The sequence below is a fragment of the Colletes latitarsis genome, chromosome 1, assembly GCF_051014445.1.
Source record: "Colletes latitarsis isolate SP2378_abdomen chromosome 1, iyColLati1, whole genome shotgun sequence".
NCBI classification, from domain to species: Eukaryota; Metazoa; Arthropoda; class Insecta; order Hymenoptera; family Colletidae; genus Colletes; species Colletes latitarsis.
The window spans coordinates 51,288,003-51,315,857 of record NC_135134.1 but is presented as its reverse complement, the minus strand read 5'-3'; the positions used below and the strand labels follow the sequence as shown (position 1 = coordinate 51,315,857).

Genomic DNA, 27,855 nt, shown 5'->3' with positions numbered 1-27,855 from the left:
TAACTTTTTAACAAGGGCTCAGGCAAAAAATTGATATTCTTGATTTTCGTCTTATTTTGGCCTCTAGAATCTACCATTAAAATTTTTCCCAAGGGTGGCCGAATACCCTGTATATTAGAGTATATGGATTTGAAATATATTATCGAAATTATGTCAATATTTATGGGGAATGGAATCGTAAGAAAAAACGATAAGAAAACAAAACCAATATTAAATAATATTTGAATATACATTATTGTATAATAATACGCTAATATATAATAAATAATTTTAAGAACGCCAGCGCTCCTCTGGTAAACAGATTTCATTCGATTTACATATATTTGGTAATTATTAAGCTTTTCTATTGCTTCTGAATTTAAATGGTATTACAATCTATATATTTCACGATATCTTTTTCATAACAAAAATATTAAATCTCTATTATTAAGCTTCATTCATTGTAAACGTTAGGCTTTGTTTCCGTTATCTCTAACTTCACCATGGAGGTTCTTGACACATCATTATTGCTCTGAGTATAGACTTGTAGAACTTCTTCTTCGAATGTAGGATCCAATAAAATATCAATGCCTTTCATTCCCGCTTTCATGTAGTTTTGAAATATAATTTTAGACACTTCCCATAAATTTCGATTCTCTTTCAGTACATGGACCAGTGGTTGTACCATTGGAAATAACGTAGAAAGATTACTAAGAAACAAAAAAAAAGATAACCACGTTGATTTTAAATATACTAGTTCTGCTTTCTATATATTTAAAATTTACAGAAAGTTGCATAATAAATTTGGAATTTAATTCTAATCGATCGTATCCGAGGTATACTTACATGAATAGTGGCAGAACTATATTTGTGATAAATTGAACTTGTAGGTCTGGTATAGATGCCCGTTCTCTATCCATCATTTCAATAGGGGAACTACCCATACTCTTTTCTAAGTCCCCTTGTGAGAAGAATTCATCATAAATTTGTTCCTGACGTAAGATGCAATAAACATGCAATATATAATCTTTTCAAGCGTTTAACGTTTCTATTAGATCGTTATTAATTTCAAATTTAAACTCAATACGAACTTATCGAAATTTGAAATTTTACTCACTGCAGTCTTCTTAGAAACTTTCCACTGCTTGGTTTGATCACTAAGATCGCAACACGTCATAAGCATATCGAAGAATAGTTTCTGTTGTTTGGAATCATTTTTATCATACTTCTCTCTAATCATCTCTTCTTGTTTTTCTACGGTGCGAAAATGGGATGCTAAATCAGTTGCAAGTATATTGTTTCTTAACAAATCTAACGCCTCACTGTATTCCTTGCTATTAAAATTTTCAAATATATTGCAATCTTCTGTATTTAAAATGCACATGGTCTGTGCCAAATGATGTCTCTGTTGGTTTTTAGAAAAGTTAATTTGTTATAGTAAATTAGATTTTTCGCAGCATTTTCATCTTTAAAGTCATTCAAAGAAAAACCTTTAAAATTGTTCTGGAAAGTTTAATAAAAAGATTTTTCTTTCCATATTATCAACTACATTACGGAAAAACAAAACATTTACTCGAATAAAAATGTTAATGTACCTCCATCACGGAACCCTCGGAACTGTAAAGACTTGCCAATACTGTGCTGCATTTAGTTTGGAACGAATTATTGGTACCTCTATGATCTATATCATGACACAAACAAGACACTAAAAAAACTAATGCTTGCAAGTGTGTCATATAATTCTCGGTAATAAGTTGTAAATTTCTCATCAATAAATACGCGAAATGTGCTACAGAGAACGCGTGCACCCAATTATGATAAGGTGCATCTCTGTAGCCCTTCTTAACGTACAATATAAACCTGTACACGTGATATAATTCTTTAATTAGAAACGAAAAAATGAGAGCAGTTTAAAAAGTAAACATTTAAATCAATATTTATTACCTAGCTAAAGTTGACAATTTCATCTTCCAATGTTTAATAAGACCCAAATCGTTGAACATTTTGATTGTATAACAGGGTATATGCTTGTAAGGTACACTTCTAGGGGTAAAGTGGAATTTATTGAAATCCTTTATATTATGTTCGTCTTTGCAATTCAATAGCGCTTGCACCATGTCTTCTTCTACCTATAAGTATAATATTTTCTTTAAAACGGTACATCGGAATTTAACTTAAAATTCGTTACGCTTTAATAAAGTTCTACCTTCATATGATACATCATTACTTCATTGCTGAGCTTATTCCTTGCTTGAGCATCTTGCATCTTCTTATAAACAATACTATGCATTATAGATATTCCACAATAAATACTAAATGCTGTTGCAACTTCTTCGTCGAATACATCGAAATATAGGCCGTCCTTTTTATTACAGAGTTGTGCAACTCCTACAGCGCAAAATAGTAACAGTACAATTGTTTCTACCCTGTTTCTAATTACATAATTTGAAAATACAGAATATCTTAATTTTGAGTTTATATTAAATAATAATTAAAATCTTCACTTGCCGACAATTCCATTTTCATCTCTAATTGGGAAACATAAAATATTTCTAGTTCTAAAGCCCGTAACTTCGTCTATCCCGCGATAAAAAAGAGGATGTTCGTATGCATTTCTAATATTAATCAATGTACCAGTGGTTGCAACATGACCTGCAATACCTTGACCTATCGGTATTCTCATTTCTTTCACAGACTAAAAACAATTAAGTCTTTAACTTTATTTACGACGCTTAAAGCGTTGTTTTTAAAACTTAAACTCACTTCTTTCATAGCAATACCATCAAATACTTTAGCAACTAAATCTTGTTGATCAGGATCTAAAAGAAATAACGAACATCGCTCGGCGTTCGTCAAATTTCTCACTTCCGCCATTATTTCCCGTAAAAGATCGGAAAAGTCTCCTGTTTGTTGATACAATGAATACGGTTACTTTTCAGCATCATACTAATTATTCTACTTACAATAAACATTACCTAAATGCGTAAATAGCTTCCTAGAAACAGCCAGTAACTTTTGACACTGGTGTTTCAATCGAGTCTCCTCATAACATGTAAATGAATTTAAAAGAAATCCTAGGCAGAATCTATGTTGAAGAAAAAATTCCTAATTACATCTAAAGAGAAGTCTTTTAAATCACAAATCATTCGTCGAATTTACAGACTTCTTATATTTTTCCAAGAACTAATTCTTTCAATGTAATAAAAGAGACAATATACCTAAAACATTCTTGAACAATTTCAGTACAATTATGTACAGTTCTATCTATGTTATCATCATTGATCAAAGAAACTATTAATGCTATGTGGCTCTGCTTAGGATGTTGTATGGGAATTGTTAAAAACGAATTTGACATTGGACATATTAGTCGCAAATGATACAATAATTCGTCGTCGAGTAAATCTATATTCATGGCTACTGATTTTTTATTTTGTACAGCCTCATATAAAATATTATTTAACACCTGCAAGAAAAGGTACTTGGAATTATATAGATAAATAAATTTATATGCTTATAGATATTTGCTTAGAATACAGTGAAAAATGGTTGTAATAATATTAATTTCGATTTATATTTAAATCTTACTGAACATATTTTTTATAACAGTCTAATTTTTTTTACTTTTCATCTATGTATGAAAAATAATAAATCTATAAATCTTCTGTGTCACTTGCAGCTTATCTGAATTATCTTATCAGAAGACAAGTTTTTTTATTAATTTTATAGATCAATAAAAGTTGAATGTAATACTATAAATACAGATACTAATATTAGCTAAAATAATGGTGCCCAGTATTATTATAGTTGATTTGTTATCAGCTTATAAGGAAACATTTCAATGTTATATCAATAATAGCTTTAAATATGGCTTCTTTTATATAGGTTTCTAAGTACTTTGTTTGAGGATTAGGCACTGTTAAGCAGACTTTATTTCCAATGTGGGACAATCCTTTAAACTGTATATTACTTTCCAATAAATAAATGTTATTGCAAATATAGTAAAGAGTATATGCATATTGCATAACAGACTTATGAAAAGGTTTATAAAATCTATAATGATATCAATGTTAATACAAAATAAAATAAATAATAATTGCAATATACCATCATACTAATTGTTACTTACCGGAAATCTTATTTCTCTGTCCAAAATTTGTTCTCCTATTACATGGATTACCATTTCCTCTGACTTTATTAAAATTGGTACAAGGAAAGATAGTTTTGCATTTGTCACATTTTGTATCTGCAACATTCAAAATATAATTAAAATCATATTATATATATTCCTTGCGGTTTTACAAATATTTAAAAACATTCATTGGGCAAAAGAATTTTGTGTAAATGTGTATATACATATGCATACACGTGTGAATGTAATATTACATAATATTTGCTATTACACGTGAAACAAAATATAAATGTTTCGTTCACGCATCTTTGCAATAGTTTTTAAATTAAATAACTTTGTTGATAAGATTTAATACTAGTAACGACCAACGACTTTTTCAAAAAGGAGCGTGTGTGCCGCGAAAAATTGTGTACACAAAAATATTGACATTTACTCACGTATTTATTTAACTTTTGCTGCACCTGAGGATAAGAAAGGTCGCAGAGCTCCTCAAGCAGTAAAAGAACCTTTTCCATGTGCGGCACATTCAAATCGAACGAACTCATTTTCTTTCTATTGCTTTTCAATACGTTTTCATGTTACTGATAGAATCGTGTGGCTCGTGATAGTGCGATGCATCGATTGCATTCGTTTCAGTAATCATTTTTTAGAAATCTTTTATCTTTCGCAACGTATCACGGAACAGTCGTCTTTCAAACACTGCTACCCAATAGTTTCCACGCGTATCATAAAGAATACGCATCATTTATTTTTCAAATTCAAACCCAAACGTAGACTGTCGGAACACGAAACAAGAATACTACGTGGAACGTTACTTCGTGCCTCTGCAGAGGCCTGCATTCTGCGATTCCGCACGATTCCACTATCATGAATAAATAAGTGACGTGCGCAACTCGGATTTGCACCTTAGCTCAGAGATGCCAAATTAAGCACCGGGTGCACTACTCACACTATGCTAGATCACGCGTACGTGAGCTCGTAGCGTTTCGAAAAGTTGACAAAGGCAAACTAACACATGCTCCCTTTCTCGATTCTCCGAAGTTGCCCGAAGTAATTTCGGACCGTCTCGTGGGAGTCGAGAGAGAAAGGTTCACATTTCCCTTCTCGCTCTTGAACAACTAATATCTGACCTCCCTTCAACAGGTCTCCACTGGCCTCTGCTGACCGCTGCTGACCACTCCTGGAATTTCTGACAACGTATAACGATTACGACTGGCTACTGTTAGTCTCTCCCAGCCTCTGATGACCGCTGCTGACCACTCCTGGAATTTCTGACAACGTATAACGATTACGACTGGCTACTGTTAGCCTCCCCCAGCCTCTGCTAGCCTCTGCTGACCACCGCTTATATTTCTGACAACGTATAACGATTACTACTGACTTCTGCCTGCCTCCGCTGGACTCTGCTGACCGCTACTGACCACTCCTGATGTTTCCAACAACGTATAACGATTACTACTTGTTACTGCTTGCCCCTGCTGGACTCTACCTGCCTTTGCATGCCTCTGCTGGCCTCCGTTGGCCTCTGCTGACCGCTGCTGACCACTGCTGACCACCGCTTATATTTCTGGCAACGTACAACGATTACTACTGGCTACTGCCACCCTCTGCTGACCTCTGCCAGCATCTCCCGACCTAAGCTGGCCTCTGCCAACATCTCCCGACGTCAGCTGACCATCGCTGACCACTGCTGACCGTTGCTGACAACTTGTGACATGATGTAATATAATATAATATGTTTATATGTATTAAAGTTTTGTATAATGTAAATCTATGACAATAAATGATATAATTTCAAAGTATTCAATGTGTTCTCATCATTTTTTACCGTCCTTTTCCTCTCCAAATCATTCTCTTACCTATAAGATGCGTATCACCTCCTTCGCAAGTTCACCAGCATTTTAGAAATGTTCCGGGAACTTTGGAAATCCGAATTTGACCTTGACCTTGGCCCAGTTTCGAAAGTGGGTCAAGGCCATTCGAATCTTAGAAAAATTCCGGGCAGTTTGAGAATCCGGATTTGGCCTTGACCTAATTTCGAAAGTGGGTCAAGGCCATTCGAATCTTAGAAAAATTCCGGGCACTTTGGAAATCCGGATGGCCTTGACCCAATTTCGAAAGTAGGTCAAGGCCATCGAATCTCAGAAAAATTCTGGGCACTTTGAGAATCCGAATTTGGCCTTGACCCAGTTTCGAAAGTGGGTCAAGGTCACCGGCATTTTAGAAAACGCTTCGGGCACTTTGAAATTCCAGTTTTAAGTAGAGAAACGGTTTCTTATAACTAAGGGAATAATGGGGAAAGGAAAAGAAAGGTAAAAGTGATGAGAACACATAGAATTTTTTGAAATTATATCATTTATTGCCATAGATTTACATTATACAACACTTTAATACATATAAACATATTATATTATATTACATCGCGTCACAATTTGTCAGCAACGGTCAGCAGTGGTCAGTGATGGTCAGCGATGGTCAGCTGACGTCGGGAGATGTTGGCAGAGGCCAGCTGACGTCGGGAGATGTTGGCAGAGGCCAGCTGACGTTGGGAGATGTTGGCAGAAGTCAGCAGAGGGTGGCAGTAGCCAGTAGTAATCGTTGTACTTTGCCAGAAATATAAGCAGTGGTCAGCAGAGTCCAGCAGTGGCAAGCAGACATCACCAGGGGCAAATAGTAGCAAGTAGTAAGCGATATATGTTGTTAGAAGCATCAGAGGTGGTCAGCAGCAGTCAGCAGAGACATCAGAGGCATGCAGTGGCAAGCATAGATCAGCTGGGGTGAACAGTAGCATGTAGTAATTGTTATACAATGTCAGAAGCATTAGGGGTGGTCAGCAGTGTTCAGCAGAGGCCAGCAAAGGCATGCACAGGCAAGCAGAAATCTGCAAAGGCAAACAGAGACTTGTAGGAGCATGCAGTAATAAGTATTAATAGTTATACATTATCAGAAATACCTGCAGTGGTCAGCAGTGTTCGGCAGAGGCCAGGAAAGTTCAGCAGAGACAAGCACACACTGACAGAGATCAGCAAAGACCAACAGAGGTTAGCAGAAGTCAGTAGTAATCGTTATAGGTTGTCAGAAATATTAGCGATTGGCAGCAGAGTCCAGCAGAGGCAAGCAGTAATCAGCAGCAGTCAGTAACAGCCGCTGTATGGTGTCAAAAGTTGTCGGGAGTTCTGTAATTTTGTAAGCACTGGTCATCAGATGTCATCAGAGGCAAATAGAAACCAGGAGTAATTTGCAGAGTTCAGTAATGAACTCTAGGAAAGGCAAGTGAAAATACCTGGGCAGTCGAGGTTCCGAATCGTATGCTGTTGACGTGAGGTCGGATTTCAGTTGTTTAAGAGCGAGAAGGCAAATGTGAGCTTACCTTTCTTAATTCCCATGAGACGTGTCCACGATGCACTCGGCGCTTCGGTTTATACCAGAGATGACAGATCACGCGTATGTACATGAGCTTGTAGTGTTTCGGAAAGTTGGCAAAGGCAAACTGACGCTGCCCGAAGTAATTTTGAACCGCCTCGTGAGAGTCGCGAGAGCCGCCGGTTTGTTGTGGAATAGTTTGTTATTTTCAACGATAGATGACGCTTATTTTTCGACCTCAAACCCTCTGGTGCTAAAACGCCCAAGTTTGTCGTGGAATAGTTCATTACCTTCAACGCTACATGCCGCTTATTTATCGACCTCAGGCCCCCTGGTGCTAAAAAGTCCAAGCCTGTCGAGAAATCCATCTAGCGTGGACGATACGAATTATTCCACGACAAACTTGGGCGTTTTAGCACCAGAGGGTTTGAGGTCGGGAAATACGCGCCATCTAGCGTTGAGGGGAACGAACTATTCCACGACAAACTTGGGCGTTTTAGCACCAGAGGGTTTGAGGTCGGGAAATAAGCGCCATCTATCGTTGAAAATAACAAACTATTCCACGCAACTTGGGCGGTTCTCTCAACAAGGCGGTCTGAAATTACTTCGGGTAGCTTCGGAGAATCGAGAAAGTGAGCATGGTCAGGTCGCCTTTGTCAACTTTCCGAAACACTGCGAGCTCACGTACGCGTGATCTGGCATGTGTGAGTAATGCACTCGGTGCTGAATCTGCATCTCCGCCTTAGCTTAGCCCCATAATGCGAAGTATTACAGGACGTATGCCCGCGAGATTCTTTAGAATACTATTTTAAAAATTCATTGTAAATGAAACGATATTCTATTTCAATTGTCACGTATCAATCTAGATAACGAACTAAATTATTTAATATTTCATATTTAAAAGGCACATTTTATTTCGCTTTGCTCACGCCCACATTTTGAACTCCCGTTTCTTCCTTAATCTCTCAAAGTGAAGTTTTGCTGTCCAGATATACGACTTCTAATGATATTAGTAATTTATATTAGAAATGTTTTTCTCTATTAGAATTGTGCGTAGTTTGCATAATGTTCAAAAGCAGACCAGATTTCAGAATGCATGTATACTTTGTCCAACGAGAATTCTGGTAAACAAAACCGTATGACTATGATGGAATCTGATTGGTTTGCTATGACTCTACTCACAAGCGTATTATAGATCGTTAGAATTTTTTATAGCTTGTGAAAACTTGCGAGAAAGAAAGTAGATGGATGGCCCTCTAGTAGCGTACATGGAAGATATTCTTACGCTTGAAATATTATATTTTAAAAGTTTTACACTTGTTAGTCGTGTATTAAATAGTTATTTTGAAATGAATTCTGTACAAATGTAGCATTAAGTTTAAATAAGACGTTTGATATGAATGGTAAAGTGAAGTAACTTATAACTTGAATATGATGAGGGCTTGAAACAATAAGATAAAATATATTCTATGTAAACTCAATGAAAATGAGTACGGAAGACGAATTCAATGTAACAGCCAGATATCGAACTGTTCGTAAACATTTAGATAGTTTAGGATACAAGCATGCACTTTCTCTGGATGCCCTTCCATTGATAGAAAAATTGCTGGCTGATCTTATTCAAACGACTGAAAGCTTGAAGCATTTTAAAAGTATTGCACAAGAAAATATTGAGGTATCAGCTGTTAATATTATACCAGCTAATAGAATTCATTGTTTTAATAAAATTCTTTATTAAAACAATGAATAGCAAACTATATAGATATTTTGTCATATGTTTATTTAATCTACTATTTTTATTGGATATATAGGCATGTTCACAGTTGCAATTGGCAGCTGATCCTTATAAATGTGACAATGTGAGACTGGTACAAGAATGCAACCAGCTTCACACAGATTTGATAAAGGCAAAGGAATGTCATCAAAAGCAAATTAGAGACCTTAAGAAGGAAATACACAAATTGGAGCGTGAGTGTAATGATCTTCAATTGGCATCTTCGCATAATTTACATAGGATTAAAGAATTGGAGACTGAATCCTCTAAGAAGTCGAAAAAAATTCTGGAGCTTCAGGGGAAATGTTTAAAACCAATTATTAGCAATGTTGGATTAGGTAAATTGTTATCATTTGTTTATGAAAAGTTGATACAAGAAAATTGGTTGTGGAAGTATTCTTTTTACATATACTTTTTACTTGCAGCTTCTAAAAAACGTTCGTGTTATCCTCTTCGAAGACCAGTTCTAGAAAGTGAACCATTGCCAAAGACAGGGGATAAAACTAATACATTGCCGACTTTAAGCACAGTGGAACCAAAAGTTGTTGATTTATTAAGCATGGCAGATCATAAAATGAATTGTTTGACTCACGAGGTAACAAAATTAAAAGGGGAACTTTCGACACAAACTGACAATGTACAAACACTAAAGAGTCAGGTATATTACTGATACTTGTATCTGCATGAATTTGAGGTGTTTCTGTTTGTGCTTTGGAAATATTTTTACTATATTGTATGAGCTTCCTTAAAACTACCACTATGCAGTAATATATCTATAGACATTAAGTGCATGCATATCATTAATTAAAATTTATAATTCCGTGAGCAAGTAAATTTAAAAAAATGCGTGAATACTGTTTATAGTTAACTGCCAAGGAAAAAGAAATTATACGATTAAAAAAGATGTTGGAGGGGGGTAGACCTTATTCTGCAGTTTCTAAAGATTGTGCTTGTAAAATGGCAGAAAGCAATTTTATAATGCCCAACGATAATGTTGCTACTAACGAATTAAAGATTCTTCAACAAGAAAAGTTAGAACTAGAACAACAGTTGAAGGGTAACGAAATTATATCTTTTTATATGAGGGTAACAAATTAACACTCGGACACGGAATGGCGGTGCTGGGTCCGTACGGATCCCAATTTGTTTCCTTTTTCAGGATGTTATGGCTAGTTTTATTATTTTTCACGTCTAGAGTGGGTCCGAACGGGTCCAGGCATCGCCGTTCGAGTGTTAAAAATAGTGATACAGATTATTCATATACAGGGTGTTCACCCCTGGGAAAAATTTTAATGGGGGATTCTAGAGGCCAAAATAGGTCGAAAATCAAGAATACCAATTTGTTGATGAAGGCTTCGTTAAATAGTTATTAACGTTTAAAGTTCCGATCGTACTGAATTTTTTTCTCGAAAATGCGTAGGATTTCGGGGGTATGCGTAATGACCAAAAATGCTTGTAATTGACCCCTGCAAACGAAAATAATTTTTCCAAAACGATTTGAAATTTTTGAATTTAATTGTTAATAACTTCTGAACGAAGCCTCCATCAATAAATTGGTATTCTTGATTTTCGTTTTATTTTGGCCACTAAAATCCCCCATTGAAATTTTTCCCAGGGGTGGCCGAACACCCTGTATATATTCGACGTTCTGTGCAGAAGCTTTACATAAACAACACGATGCTATGTCCCAAGCGCTTAAGCTTGCTGATCGAAACGAAGAATTAGAGAAAGAATTGAGAGATATAGATCACATAGCTTTAGCTGTTGAGGCTGATTGCAATTCTACAGTGAAAGAAAATAATAAAAGGGTCTCTAAACTGCAGGTAATAAGTTTTTGAAATGTTTAGAAGACCTTAATTCGACGAATTTTCCTCTGAATTTGTACTTCTAACACTCGGACGGCGGACCGTCAGGCGACTCCATCCGAGTGTTAATAATATATTAACATAATTTCTTTTTACTCAGCAAAAGTTACAAGATGTAATGACGCAAGTACATGTGTTAGAAGGTGAATTGACCGTCGAACATAGGGTAGTGCAAGAGCTAAGAGCAGATCTCGAAGCTTGTAAATTGGAAAAACGTAATATCCAACGCAATTTGGAATCCATGTCGGACGAAAAAAAACAGATGACGAATAGAATAAATATGCTAACTATAGTTGGTGCGTAATACATATGATTAAACATATTTTTTTCCCGTTTAATGAACATATACTCAATAATTTTATAGAAAAGAATTTAAATGATGAAATAGAAAGATTGACTAAAGAAAATGAGAAACAGAGGCAAGATATTATTCAGTTACAGTATAGCAATAAACTGTTGAAGGAACAAATGCATACAAAAGAAATTTTACAAGGTGATGATGGAGCTGAAAGAGAGATTAAAGAAATGCAGAAAAAGAATGGTCATAATAGAGGTAAGTAAATAAAAATGTACCCGAAAGTGAATATTAAAGTGTGTACATTTTCAATATATTTATAATATATCCAAAATATATTTTGGATTTGTGTACCAGAACAAAACGGAGTAGATGTTTCAACAATAAGTAAAGATAGAATTGTACAGAATGTAAATGGTATTGGATATGAAAATATACTAAAACAATTGGACGAGAAAGAAGCTCAAATACGTAGTGTATGTACCATATAGATATTCTTGTATGTGTTTGTTATATTTAAAAGAGGGTAAATATATTACTTGAAATTAACTTTAGTTAGAACACGCGTTCGAACAGGCGAGGAGGGAACGAGATTTCTATAGAGACGAGTGCAATAATATAAAAGATTACCATAGCGAAGTAATTAAAAAAGATCATGTAAGATTTTTTAATTATTCTTTCGAAATCTTTTTCATAAATATTTAATACTTTTGAATTGCTTTTTAATGTAAAATAGGATGATTTGTGGGCACGAATTCGAGAATTAAAGCGTCACTTAAGCGAAAAGGAGAATGCATTGGATGAATTGCAACGCGAAAAAAAAGAACTGTTTCGGGAAAAAGCTAATTTGGAAACGCATTTACAAACTTACAAAACTGAGCATAAAATGTCTCATCTATGCAACGTGTGTAAACATGGTACTTCGTGCAAGTGTTCTTCGCCAAGTATGAGGGACATTAGCAAAACAAAGGTAAAAACGGAAATAATTTTACGTAAAAATTGTGTAGTGTGTAATCAGTGATATTTCTTAGGGTATTATTGAACATTTGGAGCACGAACGAGACATTGCACGGGCCGATGTTGAACGTTTAATAGAGGAACGCGATGCGTTACGAGAAAGATTGAAGGTAATTATATTATTACACTCTATATTAAAGAAACGTGTATGTAGTTCTTTGTTAATGGTCAGTTTTATATTAGATGGCTACAGAAGCGCATACATCCGAGCAACGACGCCTTAGAGAAAATTTGACCGAAGTAGAAACCCGCCTGAAACAGATAGAGAAAGAACGTCAAGAACTTTTACTTACGCAAGGAGCACGAAGAGCAACAATAGACGGGTTGGAGGATCAGCTGCAAGACCTACGAGAAGAGCTAAAACGGACCAAACAAGAATTAGGAACGCAACGCACGCAATATTTTCAACTTCGGTATTTACTATTTCCCTTTATTTTTTTTGTAGAACTGCAGTGACTCAAAAATGTTTCTATATACCATATAAGGCATGATGTGCGGAAACTTTTATTATTTGCAAAAAAAAGCTCCAAATAGTATAATAATTAGGTCGATTTTTATCTTCTCAATTTTTAACAATCGTTAATGATCGTAACCGTAGACATTGTAACACTCGGTTAGTGTTACTTTGTTGCGATGTAGTGGTTTCTTTAAATCAATAAACGTATTTAGGGCACTGCAAGATCAAACTGATCAGGCGTTGGGAGATGCTCAGAATCAATTGACACAATCAGAGTCCGAATTGAACAAGACGTTGGATCGCAATAGAACGATGGAGCGACAGCAGTTGCAGCTAGAAAATCAAGTTAAAGATTTACAGCAAGAAATTAATAACTATAAAGCGAATATGACGCATTTGGATCATGAAAAGGATCGATTGTTGGTGAGTAATGTTTTAACTAAAAGTGGAGCTCCCTATTTTACGTGTACACAGCTTTACGCGATATTAGATCGACTCATAAGTTAGTGCTGTGTTGTATCGTCATACGATCAATGAATGTTTGTCAGATCGCGTTAGATGAGAAGACGGAAAGGATAGCTGCCTTGGAGAGAGAAATAATGCTGAAAGATCAACACGTGATGGGAAGCGAGCAACAGATTCACGAACTCCAGCAGAGAAACGAGTAAGTACTTACCATGTTTACAAGATGTTACACATTCTAAAAATTTAATATATTCTCAATGTATTGCTCGTAAATTACACGTATTTACATAAATCGTCATCGAATGCTAAATATTATATCTAAAAATTTCAATTACGAGTAGGTACTCTAACGAATACGGTAAAGATAGATTTACGTAAGAAGTTTCGATGTATTTAAATAAATGAAAAATTTATCAAAATGGCGGGGATCTTTATAGCTCTAAGACATTAAATAAATAGGAATTCTTATGAAATCGAGATACAAGTATCTAAAATTATCTTAACGCGTAATATTTGTACAGTACTATTTACATTTAAAAAATCTCTTTTACGTCACTAGTGCATACACGCAAGCATAGTTTGATTTCTCCCTCTTAAAAGTTTATCGATTTTACGTTTTCGTTAAGAAACTTTGCTAAGCTCACTGCAGGCGGCAGACAACCACCCGGAGAAAGGAGATTATTACTTTCTAGTTCAGAAACTTCGGAACTCTCTGTAATTCTTTTGTAGCCAGGCCTGCATTCACACCTAGCTCTTGGTTCTGATTCATTCTTTTTCCACAAGGTCGGTTTTGGCATTCTTCTTGCAACCAGCCATTCACCCGCTGTGCATGGCCCCTGTGTATATAACTTGTAGCAAGTTTTATTTATCACCACCATCCCCGGCGTAGATTCACAGCTATCGTTACTGTCTTCGGTGCACTTGTCAGCGTCCCTGAGCGCGTTAGTGCATCCGCACACCCCGTTGTAGCTAATCCCATCGATGGATGGTCTCACGTTGTAATCGTATAAAACGATCTGTCCGTTTGGACACGGTCCTTTGGTTCCTATCTTATAACACGTTTTTTCTTGAGGGAAGTACAATCGTCCGCGTTTGCACGGCGTGGGAACACAAGTCGTCGAGTTTATTAACATGTGACCATACTCGCAAGGCCCCCTCGTGTAAAGCCTGTAGCAGAGTCCATTTTCGTAGAGAACGTGATCTGGTTTACAGATACACTGGGCTCGAATTAAATCTTCGTTATCTATTGTGTCCGTTATGACGAATTGATGCCCTTTCAAGCATGGACCGATACCACCTGCAATATTAACCATTAACATCGTGAAATCGTGAAACAGGAAGAATATTGTCTCACCTAATTGGTAGCACATCCCAGTCGGCTCGTGATAATGAGGTAGTTCAGAGTGGCAGCCGCATGCACCGCCTGGTAAAAATAATTCTCCGAGTTCTGTGCACGGACCTTTCGTGTAATGTTCGTGGCAACCTCCTGTAGTTCCTGGCCAATGATATTTACCAAGTTCACCTGTCGTTGAACAAGAACACACAGTCAATCCATCCTCGTCCGTGGTGACAAGTTCGCCCCTCGGGCACGGTCCTCTGCTAAATTTCGGATAACATTTGTCGTCCCTGGGCCAGTACACTTCTCCCTTTTCTGTGCATGGTTCTGGATCACGGCAGACACCCCACCTTTACCAGAAATTACAATACTATTTCAGACACTGCCATTTTTAAAGTGCAATATTTTCAGGTACACTTTGCTCCAAATTGCGACAAACAAGAGTTTATCAGATTTGTCAGGTACCTTGACTTTCCAGACGTCTCTGGTACTGGTGCAAAGTATTGTCCCTTCGGGCAAGACGCTCTTGTGTATATCGAATGACAAAGAGCATCCCTAGGAGACTGTGCAGTACCAGGCGGACATCTGCACTCTGCTATAGTCCCTCCACCGCCTGCCGCTGGGCCCAATTCCATTGTCTCGGGGCATGGTGCCCCAATCTGTGAAACGAAAAAAGAAAAGTGACCTGTTAAATGAACTCTTCTCAAATAAGGTCTATTAAGAGAACGTCCCAATGGTCTCTAGAAAGAGAAATGCTACACCTGCCTGGAATATTTTGTAACACTTTCCATCCGGCGGCCAAAATAACAATTGCCAGCCACGTGGTTGCGCGGCGCAAGGATTATTTGAGGGATCTGCCCAAGGTGGTCGCATGATTGCAGATCTGACGTTAACCACCGACGTGAACCAAACGATGACCAGCAAATTCCTTAAAGCGCTGAAACACAATTGTTAAAGTGACATTTGAGCTGCTCGTTTGAGCGACAAAAAGTAGCGTACATAGCTTATTAAAGTTCCCTTTAAAATATAAATTCAAATAATATAAGACAATTCATCGGATTGGGTTCTAATATAGATTATTTGTTATTTACAGGCCAAAAAGACATAGTCATTTAGTGGTCTCATAGTTAATTATTAAGGATTTTAAATATAAGAAATTAAGAGCCAGTACTTGATCTCGTTGGATAAAAAGAAACTGACAAATCAGCGATAGCGATAAAAAAAAAAACGTAGTCGCGTACTCGTGTGTACGTATGTCAAGATCGAGGGTAGAGCAAAAGCACGACAGAAATAAAATGACCATACTTTCACTGTTTCACTATGGCAATGGCATTGTCCCTGGTGGCAGGGCTCAAGATAACGACACGCACGTGGAATAAGAATATTCTCTTGTACAAACGTTTCACGACTTGCAAACTGAAAGCAAAAACACTTTCCTCTTTTTTTCTCCGTTTGACATTGAGCATTTTAAACAGCTATCGATTTTAAGAGGTACTCTGGGTGGCTCGTTTTACGGTATTTGCACGAAAATCTTGTACTTCGTTGAATCGTGCGTTTTGATCAAACAATGATCGAATCACATATTATTATACATTGTACGAGGTGTCGAAAGACTGTAGAAACAGTATTAAATAACATGTTCTTCTCATTGAAAATTATATTCTTGAAATACGAACGTAACAAGATGATTCGCTAGTTCTTCCGAGGATTGTTTTACGCCTCGAGTAATTGAATTCAGATGGTTACAAAATATAGTTTTCTTGTTTAACGAATAATTGTTTAAAGAACTTTCTCGTTCTATTTGCAAATCCCACAAAATTGCATGCAGAGTTTGGTAATCTTCTTTGATGCAACAGTCGTGGATATAAGTTGTTCGAAGTAATTGGGGTCACATGCTCCCGAGATATTGCATGCACTCTTTTTGCAAAAATTAAGGAAGTAATTAAGAATGTAAGGAACCTTGGCGCTTAAATTGCAACAGTTGTTAGACAAGCTTTCTTCGCGACTTTCCACTGCAGTAGCAGAACGAGTTCCACGGATCGTTCAGTATCGTTTTATTAATTATTCTTTATCGCATATTGCTCTCGTTTTGGTCCTCGATTTAGATTCAGCGGTGCGTACGAAGTTAATTATAATAACTTTAATCTGACAAATCGACTCGTTTAAATTACCATTCGTTACCAATAGTGTTTATTTTGTGTAGATTTCTGCAAACGAAACGCCACTCTGATTGAAATTTTCATTGAATACTGAATTCTCTCGTGCGCGTTTCGCTTTGAATGGGATCGTTAAGAAAAGTCACATGATCATTGAACAACTACCGCGGATCGCGGATTGCGGAATGCTATGCTTCCTTTTCCGGTGTGATTCTTGTTCTTCATTGTCAAACCAGTGTGACGAGTTGCGCAAATAAAAAGTGAGAGTATAACAAGAAAGAACAAAAAAATATGTGTGTAGTTTCTATGCGCGTATCACCGTGATATGAAAAACACATCGTTTTTCCCGGCTATCTCCATGTTTTAACGTTAAAACAATTTGCGTTTAAAATACCGTGAATTTCTTTCGAAATTATAACGAAGGAAGAACGCAAATCAGAAAAAATTGAGCGTCAGTGACAACGTAACTATGGCGACAATGTTTACAATAATGGCAGTATCCGTTACAAAATTATTAGTGTGGGTGGTTTGGTCACCCTTTGCATCCTATCTGAGGCGATGCTCGTAAAAATTTACGCGGAACATGTGAGGAAATCGTCGGTGTTATTTATTAATAAGAGGAGCAACGATCATGCGTTCGGCAAAGGTTTGCTCGTGGTATTGTTTGGCTCGCAAGGATGACATGCGATATAGGTACGAGATTCTTTATATTTTAGCGAATATATTTAGCTAAATTAGTTGTAAATCTTACGAGTCGATTCTATGAGTATTTTTAAATAAGTATTAGTAATTTCTCTTATTCAGTCAAGCACCGCGTTAATTAAAATATTTCATTGACCGACCGTACACGCGTGTATTTCATAACTCGTTATGTCGTTCGAAGCGGGAAGCTACGGATCGAACAGATCGAATTTTACATATCGTTTCAATTTCAATCGCCTCTCGTCGTCGCGTCCTCTTCTTGGACTACTTCCCGACCCGTCATCGTTTCACGCTTTTTTTCACGTTCAGACTCCCTTTCGGTTTTTACGAGCCGTTACGCAACGCGCTCTGTAACGCGCGATAAAAATCAAAAGTGTTATGTCATTAGCAAGTCATATTATTATAGAGCAGTACGTTATATAGTCACGGGTGTTCCCTCAAGCAACGCGAAGTTAATACCGCGATACACTTCGTGGGCATGTACTCGCATATCTGCGAAAAGTGTAGCCGTAATTCGTTTAACGTCGTGCTTTCATTGCCAATTCGCTTTCTCCTTATTCGCGCAACTTAAGCGTAGCGATTAGTCGGTCATGTACGCCTTCTGACCTTAACGCGCTTGCTTAACTTGGACGAAACTACATATTACAAATGCCTACGGTGTCAAGGATTCGTTTGAAAATCGTTTCTTCGTATGTAGATTCGTGGTTTTGCAAGAAATTCTTTTTAAATATTCCCGTTTGCGATGCAGATTCAACGTAGCATAGAAGATGTACAAAAACTGTATCAACGTTTCAAATCTTCACGGGATTACGAATAAAAGAGATTAAAAAAAAGTTGCTCGAACATCCTGTTTTCCAACCAGGTTGAATAATCGAGGTTCCATTATATTACGTCCCGCTTGCATCGCTCCTGGGGTGGGGATTACATAACTCGGCGTAATAATCGAACACGAAAGAACAAAGTGATGTGTAATCTTGGCGAAACATCTGTTGCAAATATCACGTCGTGACATTTATTGTCGGAGAAACGAGTCGACCTTTGGGAATTAATCATTGCATTTAAATTGCACGCGGATGACTTTTACCTCGAATCTTTCTCCGGACTAACAAGTTTTTGATACATTCGTATTTATAATATTGGTTGAAAATTGTACTAAATATTTGCAACTTTCATAGGGTGTATCCTCCCTGTTATTGCTTTTGCAAATAATTCTGTTAATTAATTACGATTCGACTGGCTCACGAATTAGAAAGGGTTTTACGCGAAATCGAAATAGTACAATGCATTGTTCCGAGAAAGTAACTAGAGCTGCCATTTAAGACCTACAGGAAGGAATAATCAAATTCCTTGGTACCGTTTTGTGGCGCGTTCGGTTTTTCAATTTTACCATTACTTTGTCGATAGATTCAGGTTCGATACAGATTGTGCGTCGATCATAAACGGTAGATCTGTGTACGATCTTAATATCTACTCCGAAAGCGAATGCGTTCCGACGATTTCAAGGTCGTTTGTATTTTCTTAAGGTCAACAGGTATAGAAACAGGGTCAAATCGTTTGCTCTGGAAACGAATAAAAAATGAGTTACTCGTTTCAATTTTTAGCGAAAATAAGAAATAAACACGATGTATGTTTAAAAAAAAAAATACAAAAGATATTTCTCGTCGATCGACTTACAATGGGGCGATCATGGTGAGGATTTCTGAGGGGCCCAGTCACGAGTCGTCACATCACAGGTTCACTAAAGTTCACCGTGTCCTTTTATCGTGGCCGTTTGACATCCTGCGCGTCGAGAACTTGGGCACACCGAATGGAAACGATGGTGTCGACTCGGCCTCCGCGGCGGGACTGGAACATCGACATCGAATCGCCTCCAACGGCTTCGCGGCGGTTACCTAACTTCCCCGAGACAAGAATCGAATCTGTTAGCTCGCCTCCCGTTGCTTTTTTTGGTAATTTAGAACAGCGTCGGACAATTTCGTTAGAAAACGAGGGGGAACGTTTCACCGAGAAGTCGAGGACACATTTATTCTAGATAGAATTCACGTTTAGCGATCGAAATTTATGAAAAACTATTTTTTCGTTATTATAATATACAGAGAGTTCGGCCATTCTGGGGAAAATTTTAATAGGAGATTCTACAGGTCAAAATAAGACGAAAATTAAGGATAATAATTTGCAACATTTGAAACATTTCCGGCTACACATTAGATTTTTGGTAAGGAATTTTTTTCTCAAAAGTACATAGGATTTCGAGGGTATGTCTGTTGACCAAAAATGCTTGTAATTGACCCCTGAAACTGAAAATATTTTTTTCAGAATGATTTGAAACTTTTCAATTTCGCCGAAAAATTCCAGCATCTACTCGAATTTTTTTCTCGAAACTGAGTAGGATTTCGGGGGTATGTCTGTTGACAAAAAATGCTTGTAATTGACCCCTACAACTGAAAATATTTTTTTCAGAATGATTTGAAACTTTTCAATTTCGCCGAAAAATTCCAGCATCTACTCGAATTTTTTTCTCGAAACTGAGTAGGATTTCGGGGGTATGTCTGTTGACCAAAAATACTTGTAATTGACCCCTGCAACTGAAAATATTTTTTTCAGAATGATTTGAAACTTTTCAATTTCGCCGAAAAATTCCAGCATCTACTCGAATTTTTTTCTCGAAACTGAGTAGGATTTCGGGGGTATGTCTGTTGACCAAAAATACTTGTAATTGACCCCTGCAACTGAAAATATTTTTTTCAGAATGATTTGAAACTTTTCAATTTCGCCGAAAAATTTCAACATCTACTCGAATTTTTTTCTCGAAACTGAGTAGGATTTCGGGGGTATGTCTGTTGACCAAAAATACTTGTAATTGACCCCTGCAACTGAAAATATTTTTTTCAGAATGATTTGAAACTTTTCAATTTCGCCGAAAAATTCCAGCATCTACTCGAATTTTTTTCTCGAAACTGAGTAGGATTTCGGGGGTATGTCTGTTGACCAAAAATACTTGTAATTGACCCCTGCAACTGAAAATATTTTTTTCAGAATGATTTGAAACTTTTCAATTTCGCCGAAAAATTCCAGCATCTACTCGAATTTTTTTCTCGAAACTGAGTAGGATTTCGGGGGTATGTGTATTCACCAAAAATGCTTGTAATTTACCCCTGTAACTAAATATAATTTTTTTAGTATGATTTTAAATTTTTTAATTTCATCTAAAAATTTCAACACCTACTCGAATTTTTTTCTCGAAACTAAGTAGGATTTCGGTCTTGATTTTCGTCTTATTTTGGCCTCTAAAGTCTCCCATTAATATTTTTCCCAGGGGTGGCCGAACACCCTGTATGTGACTTACTTAGGAGGCTGTCCTTGACGATATGCGTCAAAGTTCTCGGACCTAAATTCCATAACCTGCATAGTTGCTCGTTTGAAATACAAATCATCGATATTGGTCGAGTTCCATACATAATTTTACGCACGATACTATCTCCTGTAGCGCAAACAAGAAAAAAATGGGATCTATCATTGAATCATCCGAATTACCACGCGTGGGTTTTTCGTATGTATTCGATGCACTCAACGTAGAATGAAATCATGAGTTTCACGATTACAGCAAAATCCTGTACATGACGAAGCATAGATTCCATCCATCCCCTTTCGAGAGTATCGTGAATTCCTTCGAAGATCCCCAGTTGCGAAAGAGTCCACGCAACGTCCCGAGACTTTCGTCGTTGCTCGACCTCCGAAAGGTCGCGGAAAGAAGGGGCATAACATCGTTACGCTTTCGTTACGGATCGTTGCATAATTCGGTGAGAAGTCAGCCTCCGGGCGGATCCATTAACGGGAAGCGCACAATCGTCCTCGACGCTGGACGTTTCTCACGTACCCGACCCTCTTACGTGGTTGGTTTCGAAGAAGATACGATAGAAAGAAAGTTCAAGACCTTTAACATTTACGGCGACGCGAACGGTTTACCTCGCCATTTGATAATTCCACCGTAATAGTGTCGATCGGGGAAACGATGGTAATATACGTTTCCATTGCATAAGAATCGTACACAACAGGGAATGTGGATCGGAGGTTACCAAACTGCTTCGACAAGGAGTACGAAATAAAACGAAATTAAAGAAAAATATTACCCGTCGATTAGCGTCGGGGTTCGAAAGAGCCAAGACAAAGGATCAACGTTACGAGAGAACACGTGCAACCTTAGGTTAGTTTGAAGATCACGAAATCGTTTGACCGAGCAGAGTGCATCGCCCTAGGCGCACACAAATGGCGTCGTGTACGTGTGTATACCTACGTACCGATCGTCCCGACCAGAATTCTATTTATGGTTCCCGATGTCAAAACGAACGCCCTTTTAGAGGTGCCGTTCACCTTTACCGTTACCGGTAAAGGGCATTGCACGGTTCCTCGAAATGCAGGGGAGCACGTGAGAGGCAACAGGATGCAGAAGAAGAACCGTTGTAATCTCTCCGGAGTCTCTCGAGGTTCCTAGAGATTACGTGATACTTCTCGAAACGTGGATTTCGCTGTTCCTCCCGATATCGACTGTCCAACTAAATTATCGACGTAAGTTCTACGAAAGGAATTCGCAATTGTAGCCGCGGGAATCTTGGATGCGTAACGTAACCGCGGTGCCCACGCGAACGGGCCTCCATCGCGGCTTCGATTTCAGGGACATTCTTCAGGATGAACGAGAATGAAAGTATGCCTTGCGCAATGAACGAAACGGACGTGTACGGTGACCTTCGTCGACGCATCCGAAACCTTGAATTCGATTCTTCCTAAAAAGAAAAGATTCTAATAAGTGGATACATTTTGCTTTTTATAGGATAGCGTAACGTTGCAAAATAATTGCAGAGGGCGTTTCGAGGGACTCGATAATTGAAATGCGCGTACGAGCCTCGAGGGGTGACTCTGAAATACCAAGAAGAGACCTAAAAAGTACAAGACCGCGGAGCGTGAGGAATTTGTCGACTCCCTGAGCGAGTCGAATATGCACATAAATTACTGTTCTTCCAAGAGATCGACCACAAACAAGAAACGAATAAAATATATAAAATCCTTGGAAATAATCCCCTGTACTATTTAAGTTTCTTTTTTACCTTTCGGTACAGATTTTAAGCTGAACTGGTTGCTTCGAAAGAAGTTCAGTCTGTTGGTCCGTGGGTTATGCGTGCGTTGAACGAGCGTAACTGTAAATTGGTGGTTTCCATCGTTGATCCGTGGTTACGAAAGCACGTCGCGGGGAAAATGAATAAACTCTTACTGCAATTAAACGCAGGGAAAATGGATACCTGCGTACTTCCGCGATGATTTCATCGGTGCACATGACACGTATGAGAACTTACGGCTGCATAAGCGCAGTAAGTCAACGCGATTTTCTTCGTTTACGGTTGTACCGTTTTCCGCGTCAGGCGGAAGTCGACTCCTGACCTTTACTGTTATTTATTGAAAATTTAACGGATCCACTCGACTAAATTTCAGCGTTCGTACGCGGCAAGTTGCTAAGTTACTCGTTGCTCGACCAGATTGCTGGACGTGCCCGAACCAGCCTTAACGTCGAGTGGTCGCTTTCATTCCGTGAATGCAAATACCGCGGAGAAAAGAGACACAGAGACGGATCAAGATGTTAGAGCAAACAAGACGAACGGAATCAATTTACTTCTCCAATGTTTACGATAGTCTTACGCGCCATGCTCTTTTCATCCGCGTTTAAGTATAAAATGGATTTTCTTTTCTCGTGCATTTATATTGGAAAGCTTGTTTTTGTCAACCGTTTAAATAACAATTTAATAAGTACCACTAATTGAAATTCATTAGTTGCGCAATTTAGCATATTACATTGGAATCAAAAGAAGCGTTCTTCTCATCGTGTTTCTTCGCGGGGTCCGTGACACAATTCCAATCGTAATCGATTCTTAACATCTCGTTTCTTAAAATACCACATTACGAACATCAATTTTACCTGACGGTGTGAAAAAAAGGCACGCTATAATCACGTACATGTGACAGCGGCCGTCAAAGTCAAACTATAACCAGAGCTGGATAAAATACTATTTAACTCAGTCCTCCGGGATAGTATTCTATTTGAATCGTGAAGAATTCGTTGTTTAAAGTAGTATTTGAAGTATTTTCTCCGCAAATTTTGCCCAGCTCTGTGTACAAGGGAATATGTTTGAAAAGGTCTTCAGCCTCTACCAATTCGCAAGCGTCTCGAGGTTTTCACTTTCGTACAGAGTAAAAAGACGACAGAGCAATGTCGAGTGGGTACGAAACATCGAAGGAAGCTGTGGATGCTGAGGAAGGACGTCGAGATGAGAGAAAGTCGTCTGTTCGGTATACGGGTTACTCGGACTTTTTTCCCCTCTAAAAGCATGGCGGACTATGCACTCGCGCGTTACTTCGTTTACGTAATGCACGGTTAAGCTCCGTACACGAAGATCGTAGGAACTGACTCGCTCCAAGATTCTTCGTGAGCTTTCTACGCGACGCGTTCTGCTTTTAGTGCCTAATAAAGTCGTTCTCGAGGCTACGTGATTCACAAGCGAAACGAAATCTGGCCACGTAAATATATTTTCGAGAAAGGATTAAGTAACTTCGTCGGGCGCCTAATTCGTTGGGCGTTCGTGCTGCCCTTGTCCCCTTTCTAGAACGTCGCTTGCGCCACGAGGGATGAGCGCATGATTCGCATAATCGAATAGACACGGATTAAATATTAATACCGCGACGTAACGTTCGACTATTTTCGTTGTAAACGTTGAGAAACGTCTGTTCCGTTCTGTGCCCGCAGAATATGCGTCGACCAAAGCGCGGAACAAGAAAGGCAGCTGAGGTCGATGCAGTCGGAGATGGACAACCTTCAGCGGCAGCTGCAGTCGTCCAACTACGACCGGGAGAACGCCATTCAGGAAATTCGAAGGGTTCAGGACGATTTGGCGGCGGTCACTTGCGAAGTGAGGAACATGCAGCACGAATTGGACGCGTCTCGCGCCGAGTCCATCCATTTGAAGAAGCAACTGCAAACTTATGTTAGCAAGGTGCGCCGGGCTGAGGAGCTGCTTGCCAGAAAGGTGACTTCGATGGCTTGAACTGGTCGATTTGTACAGGGCGTCAGACCTACGAACAATGAAATTGTCAGATCTATTTTAAGAAAAGGCTATCGCAAACGTAATAATATTATAATAAATAGAGAATGCCCCGGCGCAACAGGTTTCAGCTGAGTCAGTGAAGCTGTTGGAGTTGGGAAAAGTGGGCAATTATGTACATACGTGTCGACGACCTCACTGATTCCAACGGCCTTGAAGTATGTAGGAGGGGGAAGGTCGCTGAGTTTCCTGGGGCAAGAAACGATTATCGTTCATTCTCAATTTTATTGCTCAATTCTTCAAAGATAAATATTTTAAATAAGATTCGTCACGCAATTGTGTAAATTAACTTCTCCAATCTCATAAAATATATTTGAGACAATCTTTCCTGGTCTAACGCACGTTGTAAAGATGATATTACTTACAGGAAAACGAGAGATCGGAAATGTGGAACCGCTGTTGCAGTTTGAGTATGGTTTTGGAGAAGAACAACCACACCTTAGAGTCCGAAGCAGCAGAAGCGAGAGAAGCACTCCAATCAGCTAGGGACCAACTGTTAGATATGGAACGACAATTGGCTGATAAAGATGGCTTGATAAGAAGCTACGAAACACAGGTAAATTATTCGAATGGCTCGTAAAAAGCTTGAAGTTTTAAATGATTAGAGTTTCTTCTTTTTAGATCAGCGAGTTGACACAAAATGTTGCCAGTATGGAAACCCAATTGCGCGCACAAGAGGACGAGAAACAAAGAGCAGAGGCTAATTTATGTGCCCTTAAAGATCTCTGTCTGACACTGAATGAACAAAAAGACACGCTCATGCATCAACTCGACGATAACGATACGCTTAAAACAAAGGTAGAATTAATATGTAGCGATAAAATATTGTAGGAGTAATTCGGTTACTTACACTCGGTTTTGTTTAGTATGATATGCAAATAGCCAAATTGACGGCGGAGCAGTCTTCGATCGAAGACCAAATGAACAAAGATCGCGCGACAGTGGAACGCCTCGAAACGCTTTTGGATCAAGCGAGACAGGAGGCCGTGACCATGCAGGCCAATAATCAGAAGCTCAGAAACGAAATGTTCAAATTAAGGCAAAAAATGTCTGAGCTGCAAAACAAATTGTAAGGAATGCTTTAATTCGACGATTTTCAGAATTCATTTATTCTTTGATTGAACGTTGCAGATCCTCAGAGTCGGCGAAACTGCGGGAATATCAAACTCAGGCGGCCGAATATTGCAAACAGATCAGCGAACTACGTAGGCAAGTGACAAACGAGAGATTCGACCGTGCCAGAAAGGACGAGGAGACTCGCAGGTATATATTCTTTAAAAACCTATTTGCTGCCCGTAACTCAAAATCACAGTAACGTACAGTTAATTTTTCACGATTTATTATCTCAAACATACGCTAACGTTACTCTACCCGGCACGCGTAACTTTCACTGTTGGATCTCAAATCTTAGGAAAGTTAGCCTTGCGTTACTGTGCTATTAGACAAACCCCGAAAGAGTACTATTTCAGTTATCCATGTCGTAATTTTATCAGACATTTAGAAGGCTCTGCTGATCAATTCCTGCAACCCACACCCCCACCTTCTAATACTCAAACTCCTAATGGATCCAATGATACTGCGCGCAGGTAGTAAAATGTTTAACCCCTTCCCTCGACTTTAACTCATTAAAGTACGGGAAGGGATTAATTAGCTAGTAATAATAAACTTAAACGCAGACGTGGGTTTATTTTGTTCGTATCCAGAATCATTTTCCACCTCTGCGTTACTGCGTTCTGTTGTGTTTCATAAAAAACGGAAAACAAATTAAACCTGATAGGCAAGCAGACTGGTTGAAGAAACCTTACACCGCGATTCCCCAATTCACCCGTATACTATCCCCTGTGCGATCAGTGGACGAACGATATTCCTTTCCCTTGGATTGCAAGTGTTTGTCCTCGAGAAACGCCGTGCAGAGTTCGTCGTCGAACAAAGTGCCACTCGCGTCCTCTTCCTTCAGCAATCAGGCAGGCGTCGCAAGGCAGGGCAGTTCCGAAACCGCTAATAGACACTCGATGCCTCTGTAATTATACAATGAAGCGTTTAGTACATGTATAACTATTCGTTCGGTAATAATTTTAGTACGAGAATTTTTTTACACGAAATAAATAATTTCCAATGTGACACAATTGTTGAATTGAAACACTGATTCCGTGATGATCTTAGTGGGTGTTCCATATTACCGCAGTTCACTCTCACTTATATCAGTGTTTCCCAAATTCAACGTTCCCGTGAGTACAAGTTAATTGGAAATCTCAATTCCCACGTATAATATGATTTTTCCTTCTTCTAAAAGTTTGAGAAACACTGAGTCACTCGTGCAGTAATTTCAATTTCATTCCCAGGCAATTGAGATTTCTTTGTTTTTATTTGCAGGTCTCTAAATTCAACACCCGACAGTTTTAACGTAGATTTAAACGTGGTTATATAAAAAATATCACTTAACGTGCCCCCCCGATTGATAGATATTTACAGAACGAAAGAAACGAAGGGCACGATGTCACCACTGATGGCAACTACAGATGTAATGATTATCAAAACGACGTTCAAGGCGACGTTCCTTGCATTAACATAATATTACGATCAGACAGTACGGCGCGGTCGCGAAAGGATATCGTTCGAGACGAAAACGAAACGACGTTGCTGAGTAAAGATCATGTAATTACGATCGATCTAGAAGCGTCGTGCACGTCGTGTTTGAATTCGTCTCACGACAGACGCGATCGAACTGGCTTTAATAGAGAAAATTGTTTGAATCCGACAGAAGGAAAACACGATCAAGGTAACGAAGAATTGACCTTTCGTAACGTTTCGCGCATTGCGTCACCTTCTTACCGATTTATTTCTTCGAACGAAATGCCAGGCATTGATAAAACACAAACTTGAACTAATTCAGCTAGAAGAAGATTGACGTATTTCACGGATAACAACGTGGTACTAGATCAAACGATGATGGTAAATAGGAAAACAAGAAATACTTCAACCGTAGGCGATAAGACTGATATAAGCGTTAATGCAAGCAAGCGTCGAGTTGAAAACACTGTAGAATCTCGTAAAGAAATATTTTGGAAAGGTTCTGCTTCAATGAAATTAGGAAATAGCGTAGAAAGAGTAAACGAAGATAAAGTAACTTCTACAAGAACCGAAACAGAGGGAGTAGAGAAGATGGTCGATA

At 38.4% G+C, this 27,855-nt stretch overlaps 3 protein-coding genes and 2 long non-coding RNA genes across 9 annotated transcripts; 1 reads left to right on the top strand and 4 right to left on the bottom strand.

Moving 5' to 3' along the window:
• Positions 1 to 195: 195 nt before the first annotated feature.
• LOC143344178 (cGMP-dependent 3',5'-cyclic phosphodiesterase) lies at positions 196 to 9,800 on the bottom strand. The gene is made up of 14 exons (XM_076769977.1): positions 9,620 to 9,800; positions 8,213 to 8,471; positions 4,546 to 5,013; positions 4,106 to 4,222; positions 3,198 to 3,442; positions 2,955 to 3,064; positions 2,743 to 2,882; positions 2,488 to 2,674; positions 2,186 to 2,367; positions 1,924 to 2,108; positions 1,575 to 1,839; positions 1,097 to 1,384; positions 826 to 971; positions 196 to 689 (listed from the first exon to the last, which is right to left on the bottom strand). The coding sequence occupies exons 3-14, from the start codon at positions 4,651 to 4,653 to the stop codon at positions 434 to 436; spliced, it is 2,229 nt and encodes a 742-aa protein (XP_076626092.1). The 5' UTR covers positions 4,654 to 5,013; positions 8,213 to 8,471; positions 9,620 to 9,800; the 3' UTR covers positions 196 to 433.
• Positions 6,446 to 7,608, bottom strand: LOC143342388 (uncharacterized). Of its 3 annotated transcripts, XR_013079796.1 has the most exons (4): positions 7,479 to 7,603; positions 7,392 to 7,419; positions 7,062 to 7,284; positions 6,446 to 6,989 (listed from the first exon to the last, which is right to left on the bottom strand). It is a non-coding gene; the product is annotated as an uncharacterized LOC143342388 (long non-coding RNA). The 3 variants fall into 3 exon arrangements; XR_013079795.1 differs by lacking the exon at positions 7,392 to 7,419 and having other exon boundaries at positions 7,479 to 7,608; XR_013079794.1 differs by having other exon boundaries at positions 7,392 to 7,574.
• On the top strand, positions 8,680 to 27,194 carry LOC143344162 (uncharacterized). 3 transcript variants are annotated; one of them, XM_076769957.1, is made up of 20 exons: positions 8,680 to 9,146; positions 9,283 to 9,583; positions 9,671 to 9,903; positions 10,110 to 10,302; positions 10,902 to 11,068; positions 11,211 to 11,406; positions 11,475 to 11,663; positions 11,763 to 11,881; positions 11,961 to 12,062; positions 12,142 to 12,375; positions 12,437 to 12,532; positions 12,606 to 12,835; positions 13,092 to 13,302; positions 13,428 to 13,543; positions 24,329 to 24,575; positions 25,051 to 25,239; positions 25,305 to 25,481; positions 25,550 to 25,752; positions 25,815 to 25,946; positions 27,057 to 27,194. In XM_076769957.1, exons 1-20 carry the CDS (start codon positions 8,952 to 8,954, stop codon positions 27,109 to 27,111), a joined length of 3,585 nt encoding a protein of 1,194 aa, XP_076626072.1. In that variant the 5' UTR covers positions 8,680 to 8,951; the 3' UTR covers positions 27,112 to 27,194. The 3 variants fall into 3 exon arrangements, with proteins under 3 accessions (XP_076626072.1, XP_076626079.1, XP_076626064.1); XM_076769964.1 differs by having other exon boundaries at positions 8,704 to 9,146; positions 9,671 to 9,840; positions 24,329 to 24,608; XM_076769949.1 differs by having other exon boundaries at positions 8,705 to 9,146; positions 24,329 to 24,608.
• On the bottom strand, positions 13,622 to 19,379 carry LOC143344181 (uncharacterized). The gene is made up of 5 exons (XM_076769992.1): positions 19,213 to 19,379; positions 15,446 to 15,617; positions 15,146 to 15,339; positions 14,699 to 15,030; positions 13,622 to 14,641 (listed from the first exon to the last, which is right to left on the bottom strand). Exons 1-5 carry the CDS (start codon positions 19,224 to 19,226, stop codon positions 13,938 to 13,940), a joined length of 1,416 nt encoding a protein of 471 aa, XP_076626107.1. The 5' UTR covers positions 19,227 to 19,379; the 3' UTR covers positions 13,622 to 13,937.
• Positions 24,404 to 25,176, bottom strand: LOC143344185 (uncharacterized). The gene is made up of 3 exons (XR_013080080.1): positions 25,049 to 25,176; positions 24,807 to 24,872; positions 24,404 to 24,654 (listed from the first exon to the last, which is right to left on the bottom strand). It is a non-coding gene; the product is annotated as an uncharacterized LOC143344185 (long non-coding RNA).
• Positions 27,195 to 27,855: the final 661 nt, after the last annotated feature.

What these genes read in the sequence shown, in the direction of transcription:
- LOC143344178 (XM_076769977.1), bottom strand. Translation starts at nt 4,653, where the DNA reads ATGAGTTCGTTCGATTTGAATGTGCCGCACATGGAAAAGGTTCTTTTA. An exon ending in ATGGTATTGCTATGAAAGAA is followed by an intron (nt 2,675 to 2,742) that starts GTGAGTTTAAGT and finishes AATTGTTTTTAG; the next exon opens with TCTGTGAAAGAAATGAGAAT. An exon ending in ATAGTTCTGCCACTATTCAT is followed by an intron (nt 690 to 825) that starts GTAAGTATACCT and finishes TTTGTTTCTTAG; the next exon opens with TAATCTTTCTACGTTATTTC.
- LOC143344162 (XM_076769949.1), top strand. Translation starts at nt 8,952, where the DNA reads ATGAAAATGAGTACGGAAGACGAATTCAATGTAACAGCCAGATATCGA. An exon ending in TTGCACAAGAAAATATTGAG is followed by an intron (nt 9,147 to 9,282) that starts GTATCAGCTGTT and finishes TTGGATATATAG; the next exon opens with GCATGTTCACAGTTGCAATT. An exon ending in AGGAGCTGCTTGCCAGAAAG is followed by an intron (nt 24,609 to 25,050) that starts GTGACTTCGATG and finishes TATTACTTACAG; the next exon opens with GAAAACGAGAGATCGGAAAT.
- LOC143344181 (XM_076769992.1), bottom strand. An exon ending in AGTGTTACAAAATATTCCAG is followed by an intron (nt 15,340 to 15,445) that starts GCAGGTGTAGCA and finishes TTCGTTTCACAG; the next exon opens with ATTGGGGCACCATGCCCCGA. An exon ending in GAGACGTCTGGAAAGTCAAG is followed by an intron (nt 15,031 to 15,145) that starts GTACCTGACAAA and finishes TTTCTGGTAAAG; the next exon opens with GTGGGGTGTCTGCCGTGATC.